Here is a 20,259-nt window from a genome sequence, read left to right as displayed (position 1 = left end):
GTGGGAAGGGAGATCTTACTGAATTAACAGGAAAGAGACATAGAGTGGGAGAAGAATTTGTTACCTGGTCCTGACCGCCCTCTTTGGACATGAATAGATTTTACTATTTAGCTTCAACATGGGAGCAGCAGTTAGGCAAGAATGAAAAATATGTGAAACTGGACCAAAGATTCCCTAGGATGTTATATATAAGCTTTTAATAGATTTCTGTCAAAATTTGGAAGAAAATTAAGTGATTTAATTTTTTAATTAAATTGAATACATAGGAAAAATATGTCAGCTTTATACAACCACACATTTCATGTCTTCAGATAACCTTTGGTAACTTTTTAATATTAACTTGAATATATTACATTTAAATATTATTATTGTAGACAGTCTTGCAGCAACATAATTAATTCCTTCTCTTCATTAAAATATGTAATAAATTATTCTTTCAACCAATGATTTTACCCTATGACAAGACTATGTTTAAAATTTAAAAACAAATGCCTCTCTCATTCATGTTTATTTTTAAAAGGAACCAGAAAAAGACCCTCTTTTCTGAATGATATATTTCAGAAATGTATAGAGCATTCTTCAGTATTACAGTGATAATTAGAAGGATAGAATTCACCTTATGTTGTCTTATTACACTCTTCTTTTTCCCTTTTATCATACTAAATGCATCCTACTATGGTTAATTTCAAGTCTTTGAATAAGATATAGTCTTACAAAATTAGAAAGGAATTTGACTTCCAATTCATAAACCATCAACATCCCACACGGGAAAGCTTGGAAATCACAGACTAATATTATTCTTTTAATATCCTAAAGAAATAGCATCTGAAAGAGAAGAGTGGGCAGGAGGCAGTGTGATGATAAATTATATCAACCAATATAATTACGTTTAGCCTTCATAGAATGCTCTGCATTTCCAAATGTTTACAAGACATGAAACAAAAATGCTCAATTGCCCAAGAGGTAGATGATGAACCCATTTTCCAAATGGGAAACTGAGGCATTGAGATGTCTATACCACAAGCTGCAAAAATACTCAGTTGAAGAATCAAGATTAGAAGCAGGAAGAGCAGGTTGCTGGTATATATACATGGCTACCCAAAAGGTGACAGTGGCATGACAGGAATTATGTTGGTCCATCTGCAGCCTGTGCTCCATTTTGCTCTATGACATGTACAGCTGATGGAAGTTTGAAACTTCATTTGAAGTTAACAGCACATCTATTCTCCACCGTGAAACCCATGAGATCAGCATGAGGAATGATTATTTATGATGGCCTCCCCAGACTTAGGAAGGAAGGCTAGGTTGAAACTATATAGAATGTATTTCAATAAATGAGATAAAGACATAAAACAAAATGAAAGGACAGCTTATGCAATAATGAAAACCACAACTTCAATATTTCTACTGTTATTCTACAAAGAGATGTTTATGACCACAATTAAAAACAAGTTATTGGGGGTGTCTTGGTGGCTCAGTCAGTTAAGTGTCTGACTCTTGGTTTCAGTTCAGGTCATCATGTCATGGTTTGTGAGTTCAAGCCCTGTGTCCAGCTCTGCACTGACAGTATGGAGCCTGCTTGGGATTCTCTCTCTTTCTCCACCTCTCTCTCTGCCCCTCCCTGCTCTCCCTCTCTCTCTCTTTAAAAATAAATAAACTTAAAAAAATTGTCAAACAATTGAATTTGAAATTTAACTCACATCTTTCTACTGAAGTGAACCTTAATATACATGCTCTTAAACTGGGAGGGAATAAACATAGTGTATTTTACTGTGCTTTTGTCTTGAACACATCTCTCTAGAATACAAAAATGTATGCTTATCCACTGCTAATAATTTACCAACGTCTTTAAATATACTAAAACACTAAAGAAAATGTGATTATTTCACTGAGCAGTGGGATTAGCTGAACAAACAACATGACCAGAATGGGGGTACACTTCATGGAGGATGTTCTGTGTGAGATACAGGAAAATAAACAACCATAGCATTGTTCTTTAGGCTCATGAGAATGACATCCAGGAGTGCTAACCCCACAGTTACTGTGTGAGTACCCAGTACATTAGGGACACACTAATATAGACGACACACAGCGTTATCCAGTTTATTCTTGTGATTGGCGGCCTGTGGTTACCTGTCACGTGGAGGATGACATTGGAAGAGAGAATGCCATTAGAGTTTTGGGCCCGAGCCACATAGAGGCCTGCGTCTGCCTCGCATGCCTTCGGAATGAACACCGAATGTCTTGTCTCCTTGTGTAAAACCTGTAAGTGCCCATCTGCAGACAATTTCTGGCCCTTCTTGTACCTGAAGCAGAGAGTCAGTTTTTAAAGTTAGGATCACTGTATATTCACATCATTTCCAAGATCTAAAAACCATTGCAAACAAACCCATTACCACTGGCAATAGTCTCTAGTATTAGCAGGAACTTTGCAGCTGCCACAAATTCCAATGAGGCTGTTCATCCTTCAAGCAGAGGTTGGCGACTTGTGGCCAGAGAAGTGTGTGATTGAGTCAGACCATGTTTTTAAAAAATTGAATTTTTCAACAACATTTAACAATTGGAATATTGCATATAAAAATCCAGATATCCAACTACTCTTTGAAAAACCCCAGACCATCTGGCCGCACAGGGCCACCATTTGCTTATAGCAACAATCACCTAGAGTGTGAAATGGCACACCTCTCTTTGGGCTGTGTCATTCTTTTAGCTGCTATGGAACAGCATCCTGTGACTTCTGGGAATCTATGTTGGAGCAAGACTCATCCATCCCATCGTATTCATGGACCCCACAAGATCCATGTCAGAGTATCAATATGCTGTTTTAGAGAAAGGCACTTATACAGCATTTCCTGATGAAATGAACTCATTTAATTTCTATGAATTAATTTCATTAGAAGAAAATGATTTCTAATTATGAAAGGCATTTATGTAATTGGATTATTACTGTTAATGACATGTTTTGAAAAGTTTCCTATGAACACAAGCGGCTGCCTCTTTTTAGAAAGCAAATAATTTATTTTGTATATTCTAGATTCTTTTCTATTTATTTACACCCATGTTCCTTCACCTAAGAAGTGGTGACAAACCTGAGTCATTTTCTGTTCCCATTGCCTAAGTGATAACTTTGCATTTTTATGAGTGTCCTAAGCATGTATGATTCCAAGACTTTGCCAGTTGTTAATTGAGCAAAACTTAATTGTAAATCCAAAAGCAAGGTATCTTTTCACAATATTGCAATAGTTCTTCAAGAAATACTAACTAAGTTATTTGTTGTGTGGACAAAACCAAGAAACACTGCAGACGACATTTTCTTTGGGGTGAACTGATATTTAATAATGAATTAAATATCTTTCAAATTCATAAATATGAAATTCCTCATCTGTCAAAAACATGCAATTGTAAAAACAACAAAATAAAACAGAAGCACAAACAGCTGCAGTGTAGCATAAGTGCAGTTTCTTTTAATGATCTGAGGAACCAAAGTTTTCCCATAGATTCTTCAGATAACCACCTCACACTTCAAGTATCGTCAATGGGCACACACAGTCATCGGAACTGTTAATGTCTACCGAAATATTATGATAAGTAAATGTTACCTTACTTATCTTAGTTGATGAGTATGAATTCAGTCTCACCTATTTGTAACTTTGTCCTCAGATAAATCTACTTAAGAACAAAAATTAATTTTGTTTTTCAAAGATAAAAAAATTTCTAAATGTTTAGAAGTAACCCACGTGTTGAGAAAGTGAGAACTACTTTTTAAAACAACAGTGATTCAAACCCTGTATTCTGCAGTTTACTCTCTATTAAAACAAACACACTAAAAAATAATGATGTCTCCAGAGGGAAATCCTATTGTTTACAGCTCAGTTATTACACCACCTTTCAAAAATGGGTTTATTACCTGTCACCGGGAGCAACTATGAAAGAAATATTTTTATTCCATCTCTCACACTGAAGAAATTTATGGAAAGAAATCTTAGTGAAACAAACAAATATCACAAAAGTGGTGTGTGACTCTGTTGGGAAGAGGGAAAAGATGAAATAGGCAAATGAAGGAAAACAGAAAAACCCACATTCGTATGTTTTTGAATCGAATATGGGATGTTAGACTAAGAAAATGTCATGCTTTTGTAGACATAAACAAGGGGAAAGAATTTCAACCCATAGTCTTCAGAAATGTGGAATGTTAAACTAATACCAGAAAACAAAAGCAAACAAAAAAGAACACAGCTAAGTTGCAGTGCTTTTGGAGTTAGTCAACTATTATTTTATGTGGTTACTTTTCTTTCTAGGGGGTTTTAGCCATGCTGGGACTACAGTCAGAGTTGGGGGCCGGTGTGAGGCTGAATCATGCAGATTTGCAGTGTTGCAGACTATTAATCATCTGTCCCTAAACCTTTCAGTTAGTGCACACAGAATGATTTGCTCAGTCATTCAATGTGTTTGTTTATGACTTGTCATTGTAAGCTACCCACCATGTCAGTGTAGGCTCTGGAAATCCTGTCACTTCAACTTCCAAAGTCACTGGAGAACCTTCCATGACAGTTACATTAGACTGATGCCTGGAGAAATTAGGTGCCTGGCCAGCGAGGCTGACCACGGTGTTCTTTGCTGATGTACATTTAATCTCCTCTTGGGGGACCGTTTGCCTCTGATAGGCCTGGCTGGAGCCTGATCGAAACCCAAGGCCTGAGAATGCATCCTGGGAAGCATGCAGCCTGTCTTGGGTTTTAGTGACATTGTTATCAGCATGCACTTTCTCCCATGTTTCTAGCAAACTTCCCTGAGCCTGAGGGTGCTGCTGTAAAGCTCTCTCATGCACTTCACTCAGCATGCTCTCTGGATGTTTAGCACTGATTTTGCAGAAGGCAGTACTTTTTTCCAAAATTCCTTGGGAGGTTAATGGGACTTCAGCTTTGAACTGGGGAGAGGGCCTCTCAAAATGACTTGAAAATGTTTCTCTCTTATCATTGTAAGCATCAGCAAAAGCAGCAGGTGGTGAGATGCCAGATTCCTGGGCCTCCCCTGGACAGCTGGCCCCTGTCTGCATCCTGTAGTTGCTCATGGGAAGGCTGCAGGGAGGGCTAGACCGCCCCTCCACTTCCATGTCAGCAGGGGCAAGGGGGGAATCAGGGCTTTCCGGGAGTGGAGGCAAGGAGATGTCATCAGGTGAGACACACTCATATTCTTCTCCCGAAAGCATGTCTGGAGGCAGGAGATGGCCTTGGACAGCATCCTCTTTGTCAGAGAGCAGCTGCGTCAGGTGCTGTGGGAGCTGACCCTCTCCTGTTCCATTGACAGTCAAAATATCTTCTACCTGCGCCTTCTCCTTCAACACAGAAAAGCCAAAGCTTTGAGTTAGTCATTGAGTTTTTTTCCAAGTCACAAACTCAACTTCAGACAGACAACCTAAGAAAAGCTACAGTGAATTAGAGCTCGGGGCCCTGACACAAGCGTTACTGAACTTGAAACCATCTGTCTGTTTAAACTGGGCACAGTCCCATCCCATGACTAAGAAATGGGTAAACTGACCTCTAGTCTCTGAATGAAATGTGATAGACCTTATGAAAGAGAGGAGAGAAAGCCCTAGTTTTCATCTCTAATGAAGGGGTTGAATCAGATGAATGTCTTTCAAATCATGATCTGAGGAACCTTCTTCCACCGGCAAATTCTGCTTTGTTTTGTCTACATTCCATGTGAACACGTAGCTCCTAAACATCAGAGGCTCCCTTGTTAGGTGATCCCTCAGACCCTCCTAAGAATAACCCCTCTTTTTTTCCTTAGGAAAGCCATCCTTTATTATTATTATTGTTATTATTATTATTATTATTATGGTAAAATATATAACATGAAATTTACCATTTTAACCACTTCTAAGTGCACGGTTCAATGGTATTAAGTACACTCACATTGGTGCAACCATCCATCATCCAGCTCCAGAACTTTTTCATCTTCCCAAACTGAAACTCTTTACCCATTAAACACTGAACTATCCATTCTCCCATCCCCCCAACCACTTCTACTTTCTGTCGGTATGAATTTGACAATTCTAGGCCATATAAAGTCACTTTTAATGACTGGTTTTATTTTCTTAAGCGCCTTATTTTTATTCTCCTGTTGCAAAATATCTACTGAGCACTTATTTCATACTAGGTGCCATGTTAGGCATTGGTGAGATGAAATGAGTAAAAGTAAATACAGTCTCTGCCCTCAGGGAGAGAATAGCCCGGTGGGGGAGGTAGATATTAATGGAACAATCACAGGTTACGGTCCTTCACAAGAGAACACAAGATACAAAAGAGGAGTGCCTGCCACTTATCTTTCCATGCCATGTGGAGGGCAGGTCATGCTAGGATACTGTGAACAGCAGTACATCACCTCCTGCTTACACTGATCTAGTATTTCTCCCCACTAATCCATGTCCATGTCTGCTTTAAAAAAGAGGCTCAAATATCCATCCTTTCTGGCACAAACTCTAAAGAGCATTGACGCTGAAGGGGATCTCATCTATCTCAGCCTGTTGTTTTATATCTACTTCTTCTTTGCCTTTCCTCTTTTTGGGTGCATTTTTACTTAAAAATTACTGAGATTTTTCCATTGCCACTGCTTGCACATAAGAAAGTTATGTCTTGCCTTGACTTTGTGTTCTTCATTTTAGCTCATTCACTTTATAAATAATTTTTGAGACATAAATGTGTTTTCATGTTGAAGATTAGAAGTAAAAACAGTGTTCCTTCGACTACCCCAGAGACATGACTTATCCTCAGAGAAAGTATAAGCATAGGTTTGGAGAAAGTGGTTTCCTTCAGCCGTTTAGTTCCCATCTGGGCCTAAAAGCCAGAATTTTTATTTTTGTTATTTTTTTAAGTTTATTTATTTATTTTGAGAGAGAGAGAGAGCATGAGCAGGGGAGGGGCAGAGAGTAGGAGAGAGAGAGAATCCCAAGCAGGCTTCCTGTAGTCAGCACAGAGCGCATTGCAGGGCTCAAATTCACGAACAGTGATATCATGACCTGAGCTGAAATCAAGAGTCAGATGCTTACCCAACTAAGCCACCTAGGTGCCCCAAAGCCAGAAGTTTTTTAAAGTCCTTCTCATTAAAAAAACCCAAAAACTAAATAAACACATATCCAGTAGGAAATGCCCCTCCTTCTTTTGATTTTCCTACATTGGCTTAGCTCTGCATTTATTTTCCTTTTCATAGGGACTTTGGTCCAACTTCCTGTTCAGTATAGGCAACTTCTCTATGACATTCTGGTAGCCTATGTTTGAACACTTTTCCTGAAAGAGTTTTTTTCTTTGAATAGAAGTTTATGCTTTACTTGTGTTAAGAATCTCTTCCTATATTTAGCAAAGATATGCCTTCACTCAGTATCCAACAACGGATCTGAACCGGCCTCCTGGAGCGACAAAGATGTCCAATTTCTCTCTTTTTTTAACTGCTCTTTGACTATTTGGAAAATTGATCTCACAGTCTGTCAATCTCTTTCTTCTACTAAAACCTCCAGTCTTCTTCTGCCTTGCCTCTAGAACTTTTATCATCAAGGTCACCTTCTGGGAAGCCCCACTCCTACTAGGCATTTGTTGATTTGAGGGTCATCCATGGCCATGCAACTTCTTAATGCCTTCTTTGGGTAATGTGTGTCTCTCTAGAGAAGAGTAATGTTTAAGAATTGTCTGAAAATTTGCAACAGGCTTAGGAGAAAAACTTGAATAAAAGTCCAGGCTAGTCTTCTCACTCTTCCCTCCTGCTTGGGGAGGAAATGACTTACTTAACTGCAGGTTTAGACTGAGCATGCTCAGTTCTGACTTTTTGAGGCCTCTCCTGTGGATCTGTCTTCTACCAAATGTGTGTATTCATGTTAGATTTAAACTATGAAAAGCCCCTGTACAGAAAGCCTCTGGTTGTCTAGCTGTGCACCCAAGCGTTTAGGTAGGCAAGTCTATCTAAATCAGAGATAAAGTTTTAGGAAACCCACTAGAAAAGTCCAAGCCATATTCTCTAATCCCGCTTTTACTAGTTATTGATTCCTGACTCCCGTGACTCTCTTTCAGTGGTGTCAAACTCAGAAGGGAATCCAAGACTATTATTTTTTTATTCCCTACAATTCCTAAGGTAGAAAAATACTTTCCACAGCAAATAACACTAGCAGATAATTTCTACTGACAATAAGAGAGAATGTTCTGAAATCTTTTCCAGAAACATTTCAACTTATTACTGTTTCCCCTAAATATGTTTATTTCCAGGATTTATTTACTTTCCAGATGGGAACTAATCAATGGAACCAACATCTCCTTGATCTATGTGATATATTTTTATTAAAGTGATTATGTTAGTTCTTTTTGTGTTTTTATAAGAACCATATGTGGCTATTCATACTGAGTTTTTAAAAATTTTTTAAATATTTATTTATTTTTGAGAGAGAGACAGAGAGAGACAGAGCATGAGTGGGGGAGGAGCAGAGAGAGAAGGAGACACAGAATCTGAAGCAGACTCCAGGCTCTGAGCTGTCAGCACAGAGCCAATGCGGGGCTCTAACTCCATGAGATCATGACCTGAGCCGAAGTTGGACATTTAACCGACTGAGCCACCCAGGTGCCCCAATTCATACTGAGTTTTTAATCAGCCAAAATTTTCTACCTCTTCTATTAATGCCATTGATAAAAATGTTGAACACTGCAGAGTTTAAAACAAAGTCAGATGTCTCCCCAAAGCAAGGCAAACTATCTTCCAGGTTGACACTGTTGAACTACCTAACATTCTTGGAACAATTATAATCTAATCAAACTCTTATTCAGTTCACGTACTTACACTTACCTTAAGAAAGAGATCATAAATATGTTTATCAAATGACTTTTGAAGTCAGAATAAATTTGCCTATGACACTAATCTAGAATTATCCATTAAATAGTCATCTCACAAAGCAAAAGCAAAATAAGGTGAATTTAATATAAGTTTTTCTGAGTCAATCCATGTAGGCTCTTGGCATTTTTGCCTTTATTCTCAAAGGCAAATAAGCTTTTCATTTTTAAGTCATTATGGAATTTTACAAAACTTCTTTTATTAATTAATTTCTAAAACTCAAGTATAATTAACATATAGTGTTCTATTAGTTGCAGGTGTACAATAAGTGATTCAACAATTCTATATATTACTCAGTGCTCATCACAATTAAGTGTGCTGCTAATCCCCTTCACCTATTTAAATCTCACTGAGTTACAGTTTTCTGGGTCTACCAGTTTCCTTTATGAAAATGTTTTTCAAACATTCACATATACTATTTTTTTTTAACATTTCCCCACCATGAAATCATTTTTGCTATTAGTAGAGGGAAAAAGTGTGTGTGTGTGTGTGTGTGTGTGTGTGTGTGTGTGTGTTTCCAGAAAGGGGTATTTCCAGACAGAGCATATTTGCATCAATTTAATAAGTTCTGGCAGAATGGCTGGGAAGCTGATCTAATTCACCACAACACTGCTCACTCTCAACTTGTTTCTCTTATATCCTTGGCTGCTGTTTGTCTTTTTGTTGATTCCTTTTTCTTCCCCAACCTTCTAATTATATGGATAGTGTGTGATCTTAAGTTCTCTAATCTTCTCTTTATACTTTTCCCCTCAAAGATCTCACCCACTTTCATGTCTAATGATCAATTAACTTTTAATTAATCCTAAATCTGTGGCCTCAGTTCTTATATCTGTCACGATTTCTAAACTTTTATTTCCACTGATAGCCATAACCACTTGGATTTACAACCATTGCCATGTAGGCAAACAAAGTGAGTGTTTGGAATAGAGAATATAATAATATTCTACATCCCTTGAAGTAAGGGTGTAGCACAAATTCTCAAAGTACACACAGTGGGGAGCCATCTATATGGTAAATTTAAGGGAACATCAGAAGACTTTACCTTTCCAAATAGTCCCACAATACTCTTATCCTGGTATAAATAAGATTTAATGAAGGTAAGTAGGAAGTAGAGAAAGAATGATCTTGAACACAGGACTTCTCTATGAAAGACATTTCTGGGGAAGGCTTTTGGAAGAGGCTTTGGGCAGCCAAGGGGTGAGTTGGTACCATTGCACACTTGGGGTAGACAAAATAAAAGAGATGAGAACAGAAAGATGGTGAAGAACACTTTGTCCCTTTCCCATTTTTTTCCAAAGCAAATGTCTTAAGAACGCCTTTGCCGCCTACCAGGTGATCAGGATTAGAAGAGGGCACAGGGCTGTCCTCACCTGGTTTGATAAGAGTACTCCACTGATTGTTTGCTATAAAAGGACTTCCATGATGAAAGCAAATTAAAACAACAGTGAGATATCACCTTACACCTTTCAGAATGGCTTGAATAAAAAAGACAAAATATAATAGGTTTTGGTGAGGATGTGGAGAAAAAGGAACCCTCATGCACTGTTGGTGGGAATATAAACTGGTACAGTTACTATGGAAAACAGTATGGAGTTTCCTCAAAAAATTAAAAATAGAAATACCATATGATCCAATAATTCCACTACTGGGTATTTACCCAAAGAAAATAAAAATACTAGTTTGAAAAGATTATACATCCCTATGTTTATTGAAACACCATTATTTTTTTTAAATGTTTATTTATTGGGGGCACCTGGGTGGCTCAGTCGGTTGGGCTTCCGACTTCAGCTCAGGTCATGATCTCACTGCTCGTGAGTTCAGGCCCCGCGTCGGGCTCTGTGCTGACAGCTCAGAGCCTGGAGGCTGCTTCAGATTCTGTCTCCCTCTCTCTCTGCCCCTCCCCTGCTTGTGCTCTCTCTCTCACAAAATATGAAAAAAAAAAAAACTTCAACAAAAAAATGTTTATTTATTTATTTTGGGAGATAGAGCATGTGGGGAGTGAAGAGAGGGAAAGAAGGGGAGAGGGAGAGAGAGAGAGAGAGAGAGAGTATATCTCATCCCCAGCAGGCTGGCATTTTCAGTGTGGAGCCTGATGCAGGGCTTAAACTTCCAAACCATGAGATCATGACCTGAGCTGATCAAGAGTTGGATGCTTAACCACCTGAGCCACCCAGGTACCCCTAAAACATTATTTACAAAAGCCAGGATATGAATGTGTCTGTCAACAGATGAATGGATAAAGAAGATGTGATGATATAGATACAGATACAGATACAGATATAGATAGATATAGATATACACATACACACATATATACACACAATGGAATATTACTCAGTCATAAAAAATGAGATCTTGCTATTGGGACATTTGGACAGACCTACAGGGTATTTATGCTAAGTGAAATAAGTCAGAGAAAGAAAAATACCACAGGACTTTACTTGTATGTGGAATCTGAAAAATAAAACAAATGAATAAACAAACTACAAGCAGAAACAGACTCAAATACTGAGAACAAACTAATGGTTGCCAGAGGGGGATGGACAAAATGGGTGAAAGGGAATGAGAAGTACACACTTCCAGCTAAGTCATGAGGATAAAAGGTACAGCATAGGGAATATGACCAACGGTGTCGTAATAGCACTGTGTGGTGACCGATGGTAGCTACAGCTGTGGTGAGCATAGCATAAGGTATAGACCTGTCAAATAACTATGTTACATACCTGAAACTAATACAACATTGTGTGTCAACTAAACTTGAATTTATAAAAATAATAAATTATAAGGCAAATGATAAAAAGTACTTACAATAGATATTTTTGATGTTGCCACCTGTAATTAAGCAAGCATTAACACTATGTGCCATTTTTTTTTCTTTTTTGCAGTTATGTACTTTATTCAAGCAGGTGAATCCAGACAACTTTCTCCGTGAGGTGAGACAGTATCCATTAACCTGCGGGTCTTATGATCTCTTCCATCTGAGCAACTGTTCTCCCATATTAGTCTGGTTCTAAGACTGGGGAAAGTTAAGTAACTGGTTCTTAAATTTTTAAATTGTCATTTCTATGATATGTTATCTCCAAACTAGACTCTGAGATAATGTATGTATATTGAGGGGAACTTTGAAAACATAAATTTGTTTTATATTACTTGCTCTTCTTGGGGTGCAACCACAGAACACCATTGTGCAGTGGGGATTGATGCCTTCACTGCCCGTGTGTCCCTGACTCTGAGTCATACAGGATTGAATTCTTTTACTTCCCTGCAAAAATGAATGATTCTATTTAAGTATGTAGTTTAAATGAACTCGGTTCAGAGTAGGCTCCCAAATTCCCTGCTTTTGTTGGCAGTATCTTTAACCTATGAGAATTAACTCATATACCTGAGTCTTAAACTGGCAACATCATTTCCTTGGCTATGATTTCCTTTGTGGCCCAGGAAAACCCTTAACTTATAGATCTATCTCATAGAATTAAAAGTCCTTATTAATACCAAAAAAAAGTACTTCCATGCTATTGCTTTATTAGTCATCATGTAAACAGATGAAGGGGAAGAGCGAGGGAACAGGTTGGCAGGGGAATCTGCAGTGTCATTACAAAGCAGCTTATTTACACAGAGCCGTTCCTTAGAGCTCACTTTCGGTCTTACGGGAAAAGTTAACGTGTCTGAAATTCAGGAGAATGGCACTGCCTGCCCAATGCCGACACTACTTTCTATGATTCTTGGAGGGCAAAATATTTTATCTCTTTTAGTCTCAGTTTCCTCAACTATAAAATGAGATTTGATCAGATGATTGTTAAATCCCTTGTAGCACTTGAATTCTATAACTCTAAATGTGGGCATTGTAAGCCTGCATCCTCTACTGAATAGTTCTGTGGTTTTGGGGGAGTCTCTTAATATTCTGGGTGTCTGTTTAACCTTAGGAGTTTTCAAATATTACTATGGATTTGGCTTTGGTGCTCACCTTGGAGGGAAGACACTATCTCTAATCTGTTAGCAGTGCAATGGGCACTGCATTTACTAAATTGCCTAATTCCACCTGCTGCATTTTGGGGTTAGAAAAATGAGAAGCATTTTATTATCACCAAGAGAAAATCCTGTGATGAGTATATTCTTGTAATAGTCTGGTAGAATTGTTCTTTTTACTTTTTTAAGTTTTTATTTAAATTCCAGTTAGTTAACATATAATGTAATATTAGTTTTAAGTATAAAATATAGTGATTCAACAGTTCCATACAATACCTGGTCCTCATCACAACAAATGCTCTCCTTAATCCCCATTACCTATTTAACCCATTCCCCTCCCCTCTGGTAATCATTAGTTTGTTTGTTCTCTGTAGTTAAGAGTCAGTTTCTTGGTTTGCCTCTCTCTCTTTTTTCCTTTGCTCATTTGTTTTGTTCCTTAAATTCCACATGAGTAAAATCATATGGTGTCTGTCTTTCTCTGACTAACTTATTTCACTTAGTATAATACCCTCTTGTTCCATCCATGTCCTTGCAAATGGTATGATTTCATTATTTTTTATGGCTGAATAATATTCCATTGTGTGTGTGTGTGTGTGTGTGTGTGTGTGTGTGTGTGTGTGTATGGACACACCACATCTTCTTTATCCATTCATCAGTTGATGGACATTTGGGCTGTTTTAATAATTTGGCTATTGTAGATAATGCTGCTATAAACATTGAGGTGCATGTATCCCTTTGAATTAGTATTTTTGTATAGTTTGAGTAAATACTTAGTAGTACAATTACTGGATTGTAGGGTAGTTCTATTTTTGACTTTCTGAGGAAGCTCCATACTGTTTCCAGAGTTGCTGCACCAGTTTGTATTCCCACCAATAGTGTAAGAGGGTTTGTCTTTCTCCACATCTTCACTAACACAGGTATCTTCTGTTGTGTTTAGCCATTCTGACAGGTGTGAGGTGATATGTCATTATAGTTTTGATTTGTATTTCCCTGATGACTGGTGATGTTGAGCATCTTTTCATGTGTCTGCTGGCCATTTGTATGCCTTTTGAAAATGTCTTGTCATGTCTTCTGCCCAATTCTTAACTGGATTATTTGTTTTTGGGGGTGTTGAGTTTGGTAAGTTCTTTATAGATTTTGGATACAAACCCTTCAACAGGTATGTCATTTGCAAATAGCTTCTCCCATTCTGTTGGCTGTCTTTTAGTTTTGTTGATTGTTTCCCTCACTGTGTAGAAGTTTTTTATTTTGATGAAGTCCCAATAGTTTATTTTTGCTTTTTTTACTTGCCTCAGGAGACATGTCTAGAAAGAAGTTGCTATAGCCGATGTCAAAGAGGTTACTGCATATTCTCCTCTAGGATGTTTATGTCTTCATGTATTACATTTCAAATTTATTTTTGTGTATGGTGTAAGAAAGTGGTCTAGTTTCATTCTTCTACATGTTGCTCTCCAGTTTTACCAACACCATTTGTTGAAGAGACTGTATTTTTTCTCACTGGATATTCTTTCCTGCTTTGTTGAAGATTAATTGACTATATACTTGTGGGTTCATTTCTGGGTCCTCAATGCTGTACTATTGACCTGTGTGTCTTTTTTTGTGCCAGTAATGTACTGTTTTGGACTGCTACACTTCGGTAATATAACTTGAAGTCTGGAATTGTGATGCCTCCAGCTTTGCTTTTCTTTTGCAAAGTTGCTTTGACTATTTGGCTATTGTAAAACTTTAACAATATTTATTCTTCCAATCTATGAGCACAGAATATCTTTCCATTTCTTTGTATCATTTTCCATTTCTTTCATCAGTGTTTTATAGTTTTGAGAGTATAGGTCTTTTACCTCTTTAGTAAGGTTTATTCCTAACCAAATTGTTTTTGGTGCAATTGTAAATGGGATTGATTCCTTAATTTCTATTTCTGCTGCTTCATTATTGGTGTATAGAAATGCAGCAGATTTTTGTGTGTTGATTTTGTATCCTACAACTTTACTGAATTCATTATGAATTCTAGTAATTTTTTGGTAGACTCTTTTGGGTTTGCTATATAGAGTATCATGTCATCTGGAAATAGTGAAAGTTTTACTTCTTCCTTGCTGATTTGAATACCTTTCATTTCTTTTTGTTGTATGATTGCTGAGGCTAGGACTTCCAGTACTTGTTAAATAACAGTGGTGAGTGTGGATATCCCTGTTTTGTTCCTTCACTTTTATACTAAATAACAGATGATCTATCACCTTTTAATTTATATTAAAATAAAACCAATTTCTCAATGAAAATAAACTTGATTTTTTATTTAAAACCATCTGTTCATTTAATTTTTCTTCTAAGAAAAATAAATAAAAGCAATAAAATAAATGAATTAAAAGCAAAGCAATAAATTGCTTGCTTTGGTAGCAATAACCTTCACTTTAAGTCTTAATAAATGTGGGTTGGTTGGCAGTGCAGACAAATGTGCAGAATTTAAAAGATAAGAGGAATTTAGTATCTCTTAGAAACTTAGTTAAGAAGATGAGATGCACAGTGGTGCCCGGGTGGCTCAGTCAGTTAAGTGTCTGATTTCGGCTCAGGTCATGATCTTGTGATTTGTGAGTTCAAGCCCTACTTTGGGCTCTGTGCTGACAGCTTAGAGCCGAGAGCCTGTTTCAAATTCTGTATCTCCCTCTCTCTCTGCTCTTCCTCTACTTGTACTGTGTCTGGCTCTCTCAAAAATAAACATTAAACTTTTTTGTTAATAAAAAAAAGATGTGATGAACAAAAATAAATTCAAAATGGATGAAAGACCTAAATGTGAGACAGGAAACCATCAAGATCCTATAGGAGAAAATAGGCAGCAACCTCTTTGACCTGGGTTGCAGAAACTTCTTACTTGACATATCTCTAAAGGCAAGAGAAATAAAAGCAAAAAATGAACTGTTGGGACCTCATCAAGGTAATAAGCTATGGCACAGCAAAGGAAACAATCAACAAAACCAAAAGGCAACTGGTGGAATGGGAGAAGATATTTGCAAATGACATATCCAATAAAGGGTTGTCCAAAATCTATAAAGAACTTACCAAACTCAACACCCAAAATGAATAATCCAGTAGAAATGGGCAGAAGACATGAATAGACACTTTTCCAAAGAAGACAGCCAGATGGCCAACAGACACATGAAAAGATGCTCAACATTGCTCACCATCCGGGACATACAAATCAAAACCACAATGAGATACCACCTCACACTGGTCAGAGTGGCTAAAATTAACTCAGGAAACAACAGATGTTGGTGAGGATGTGGAGAAAGGGGAACCCTATTGCACTGTTGGTGGGAATGCAAGCTGGTGCAGCCAGTCTGGAAAATAGTGTGGAGGCTCCTCAAAAAATTAAAAATAGAAGTACCTTAAAACACAGCAATTGTACTACTAGGAAGTTATCACAAGGATACAAAAATGCCATTTTGAAGGGGCATGTGTACATGCACCCCAATGTTTATGGCAGCACTTTCAACAATAGCCAAATTATGGAAAAGCCCAAATGTCCATTAACTGATGAATGGATTAAGAAAATGTGGGGGCGCCTGGGTGGCGCAGTCGGTTAAGCGTCCGACTTCAGCCAGGTCACGATCTCGCGGTCCGTGAGTTCGAGCCCCGCGTTGGGCTCTGGGCTGATGGCTCAGAGCCTGGAGCATGTTTCCGATTCTGTGTCTCCCTCTCTCTCTGCCCCTCCCCCGTTCATGCTCTGTCTCTCTCTGTCCCAAAAATAAAAAAATAAAAAAAAAAAAAAACGTTGAAAAAAGAAAATGTGGTATGTATATATTACATACATACACACACACAATGGAATGTTACTTGGCAATGAAAAAGAATGAAACTTTGCCATTGGAGGATATTTTGCAACTGGAGGATATTTTGCTAAGTGGAATAAGTCAGAGAAAGACAGGTATCATATGATTTTGCTCAGGTGTGGAATTTGAGAAACTTAATAGATGATCATAGAGGAAGAGAAGGAAAAATAAGATAAAAAACAGAAAGGGAGGCAAACTATAAATACAGAGAACACACTGAGGGTTGCTGGAGGGGAGATGGGTGGGGGGAAGTGGCTAAATGGGCGCTGGGCATTAAGGAGGGCACTTGTTGGAATGAGCACTGGCTGTCATATGTAAGTGATAAATCACTGGATTCTACTCCTAAAGCCAAGACTACACTGTATGTTAACTAACTTGAGAATAAAAGGAAAGGAAGGAAGGAAGAAAGAATGAACATTGATGCATTTAGTGTTATTCTTTTTTTATTTCAACCACTTGGTCTCAATTGAGGGTGATTTTGCTCCCCAGGGAACATTTGGCAATGTCCATGGACATTTTTTAGTTGTGACAACTAGGTGGGTGGGGGAGGCGTGCCACTGGCATCTAGTTGATAGAGGCCAGGAATGTTGCTATATATCCTGTAATGCACAGGACAGCTCTCCATAGCAAAGAATTCTCTGGGCCAAAATGTCAACAGTGCTGAGATTGAGAAGACCTGATTTAGACCAATCACAATAACCAAAGATCATTAGACATAAGACTAAGGTTTAACAAAGTCATCAAGGTTTGGCAGCTTTCCTTTGCCTCAGGGTGGAATCAGGGTTTAAGTGCTTCAAGGCCATCCAACAACAAAGTCAGTTTGCGTAATGACACTTGCTGCCTGGAGGTTGTATAATTGCACTAGACCTTGACAAAGATTGAACCTATGGAACACGACCTATATAGAAGATCTAAGAATGGTAATGACTTTAAGAAAAGATAAATCTTTTTCCATGAGATAACTACAACAAGTGGGGAGATTATTTTAAACTCTCATATCACAAGAAGTATACTTTATTAATTTGGGGACAGTTGAGAATAATGTTGACTCTGTTTGTTCCTTCAGTTCCTTGGGAGAGAGAGGAACATTGGAAGCAAAACTGGCAAAGCAAAAAGACAAGAGCTAATTATAGTCCAGCAGCTATGAATAAAGAGTGAGCAACTTATACCAAAAATTGCATAATGATGTGATTTAAATAGTGTTTTTGAAATCATAAAATATTTGCATTTTGTGAATGTTTGCAGTTTTTGCTACATGCTCAATTTATCTGTAATACATAAATTTTAAAGTAATTTAAACATTTTTGTACTTTAGTATTTATATTTCAGTTGGGTTCTATGTTTTAGTATATGTACATGGAAATATCATCTTAGAGGTAATTTCTGTGGGAACAAGATACAAGCTAATTTTGGGCACCCGGGTGGCTCAGTTGGTTAAGCATCTGACTTCAGCTCAGGTCATGATCTCACAGTGAGTTCCACCCCCGCATCGGGCTCTCTGCTGTTAGCACAGAGCCCACTTCAGATCCTTTGTCTCCTTCTCTCTCTACCCTCCCGTCCCCCAAAATACATACATACATACATACATGCAGTTTTAAAAAAGTTAATTTCAGGTATTATGGTTTTCTAGTGGGTAATGTAAAACAACAAAATCATAGCTTGGTGGTGTGACAGAAGTGGTTTGGGGGGCTCTTGGGTGGCTCAGTCTGTTAAGAGTCCAACTCTTGATTTTGGCTCAGGTCATGATCTCACAGTTCATGGGTTTGAGTCCTGCATCGGGCTCCATGCTGACAGTGTGGAGCCTGCTTGGGATTCTCTTTTCTCTCCCTCTCTGTCTTCCCCTCCCCCACTCACACTCACACGAGTGTTCTCTCTCTCAAAATAAATAAATAAACTTAAAAAAAGAGTGGTTTGGAGTGACAGTATGGTGACTAAACGGCTATCCCAATACCACTGTGAACTACTATGGTCCCAGTATTCAATAGGAAGTGCTCAGAGGGAAATAACATAGGTGGGAGAAGTACTAAGTAAAGGGTAGAAAGGAGGTACAGGATGAGGGCAATCACATTGAAAGATTTGATTCAGATAGATAAGAAGGCTTTAATTCACTTTTTTTTTTTCAATGAAAAGGGATTCTAATCTCAAAATGCAAAACTGAGACTACATGGTTTTCATTACCTTATTTCTTTCTTCATTGAATAGTGTCTGCTTATTTCTTGCTGGTTCTTTTAGCAGGTCAACGAAGTCATCATGGAGATCTTCCAAATTCAGATTCATTTTTAAAATGTCTCCCTGCTGTACAAAGAGATGGTTAGTCAGAGTCTGGGCCAGGAAAGTTGGAGGCACAGTGTTACACAACAACCACTTGGAAGAAAACATAGGCCACTTGCAACCTTTCAGCAAATGTATTCTACAGGAGAGTGACTATGCCCAGCCCAGGATGTGACTTACAAAATTATCTTGTGAAGTTTCCAGCTCCCCTCCTACCTCACTCCTTTGATCAAGTTCATTGCCAGTAAAAACTGGTGGTTCAAAAGCCCAGCAGGAACAAAGTCATTGCTCTAATAGGATGCACCTACAGGGAGCGTTCTCCAGAGGAAAAAAAACATTGTGCATGGCAGTCTAAGCCATTAGGAAAGTCTGGGGGAGTGGTGAGGAGGAAGAAATGTCTGAAGGTTCTGGTGGAGAGCAAAGAGGAAATCCAGAGATTTTACATAAGCAAATATTTGGGAGACTCAGGAAGAGAGGAAGGAGATATCACTGAGTATGTTAAAGAAAAAACAATTGAGAACAAAGGATGCTTCATGTGGATGACGATATTTTGCTCCTGTAGCTCATAGGGCTGTTTTAGTCATGGAAGTATAGGTGTTTGCAAGCTGCCGGGGAACCTGTGGGGGCTGAGAAGACTTTAGAAAGGTAAAAGGAGCCTCAGGTACACCACATTTAGGATGATTAATTATACTGCACCAGAACATTCCCTATTCCACCTGAAACATGATCAGGCCCATGGTCAGATGGGCCTTAAAGAAATAGCATGTTCCTCAATGTGCTCAACGTGCTATATGGACTCAGAGAATTTGGGGAGATGCTTACTGGGGAGACTCAACTTTTAGTCTAACTCTAAAACTTAAGCTGGTTTATGCTATTGGTTAAGTTACTCTGCTTTGGTACACACTTGACATCTAATTCCAAAATGGTGGTTGTTGTGGAAAGAATGCTAGAGTTTGAATTGTATCTAATTCCAGAACCTCCACTACTGATGGTGAGGCCCCGGGCAAAGCACTTTTACATTCTTTGAACTTCACCTCTAAAACAAGGAAAACAACATTTGCTTTACTACCATCACAAGATTATTTGCAAATCACTGAAGTAATATATATGAAAAGACTTTGTAAATCTCAAATTGCTATCCAAATAGAAAGGATTATTATCACTATTTTAGCCTTGATAGGGATTTCTGGGCCTATTTTTAATAACCCCTACAAAAGAGCCATAGCACCAACCTTAAAAACATAAAAACTAGATGTTTATGCTTTCATGCAAACATATGTAAACTGTGAGTAAGCATTCTTTGACAAGCTTTTGTTCAGGCTGTAACTGGTAA

The 20,259-nt window shown here is 38.1% G+C and overlaps 1 protein-coding gene across 1 annotated transcript in view; it reads right to left on the bottom strand.

Annotated features, from left to right (window-relative positions):
- Positions 1-1,635: 1,635 nt before the first annotated feature.
- CCDC141 (coiled-coil domain containing 141) overlaps positions 1,636-20,259 on the bottom strand; it is a 205,516-nt gene continuing 186,892 nt past the window's right edge. The window contains exons 22-24 of the mRNA XM_047085862.1: positions 18,834-18,950; positions 4,482-5,335; positions 1,636-2,306 (exon numbers count right to left, since the gene is read on the bottom strand). Coding sequence (XP_046941818.1) covers positions 2,039-2,306; positions 4,482-5,335; positions 18,834-18,950 — 1,239 coding nt within the window. The 3' untranslated portion in view covers positions 1,636-2,038. The remainder of the gene's footprint in view (positions 2,307-4,481; positions 5,336-18,833; positions 18,951-20,259) is intronic.

The sequence above is a fragment of the Lynx rufus genome, unplaced genomic scaffold (genome assembly GCF_022079265.1).
Source record: "Lynx rufus isolate CCGP_SWC_20201006 ecotype Redwood Valley unplaced genomic scaffold, mLynRuf1.p SCAF_2, whole genome shotgun sequence".
Classification (NCBI taxonomy): Eukaryota; Metazoa; Chordata; class Mammalia; order Carnivora; family Felidae; genus Lynx; species Lynx rufus.
This window is presented reverse-complemented; position numbering and strand designations above follow the sequence as displayed.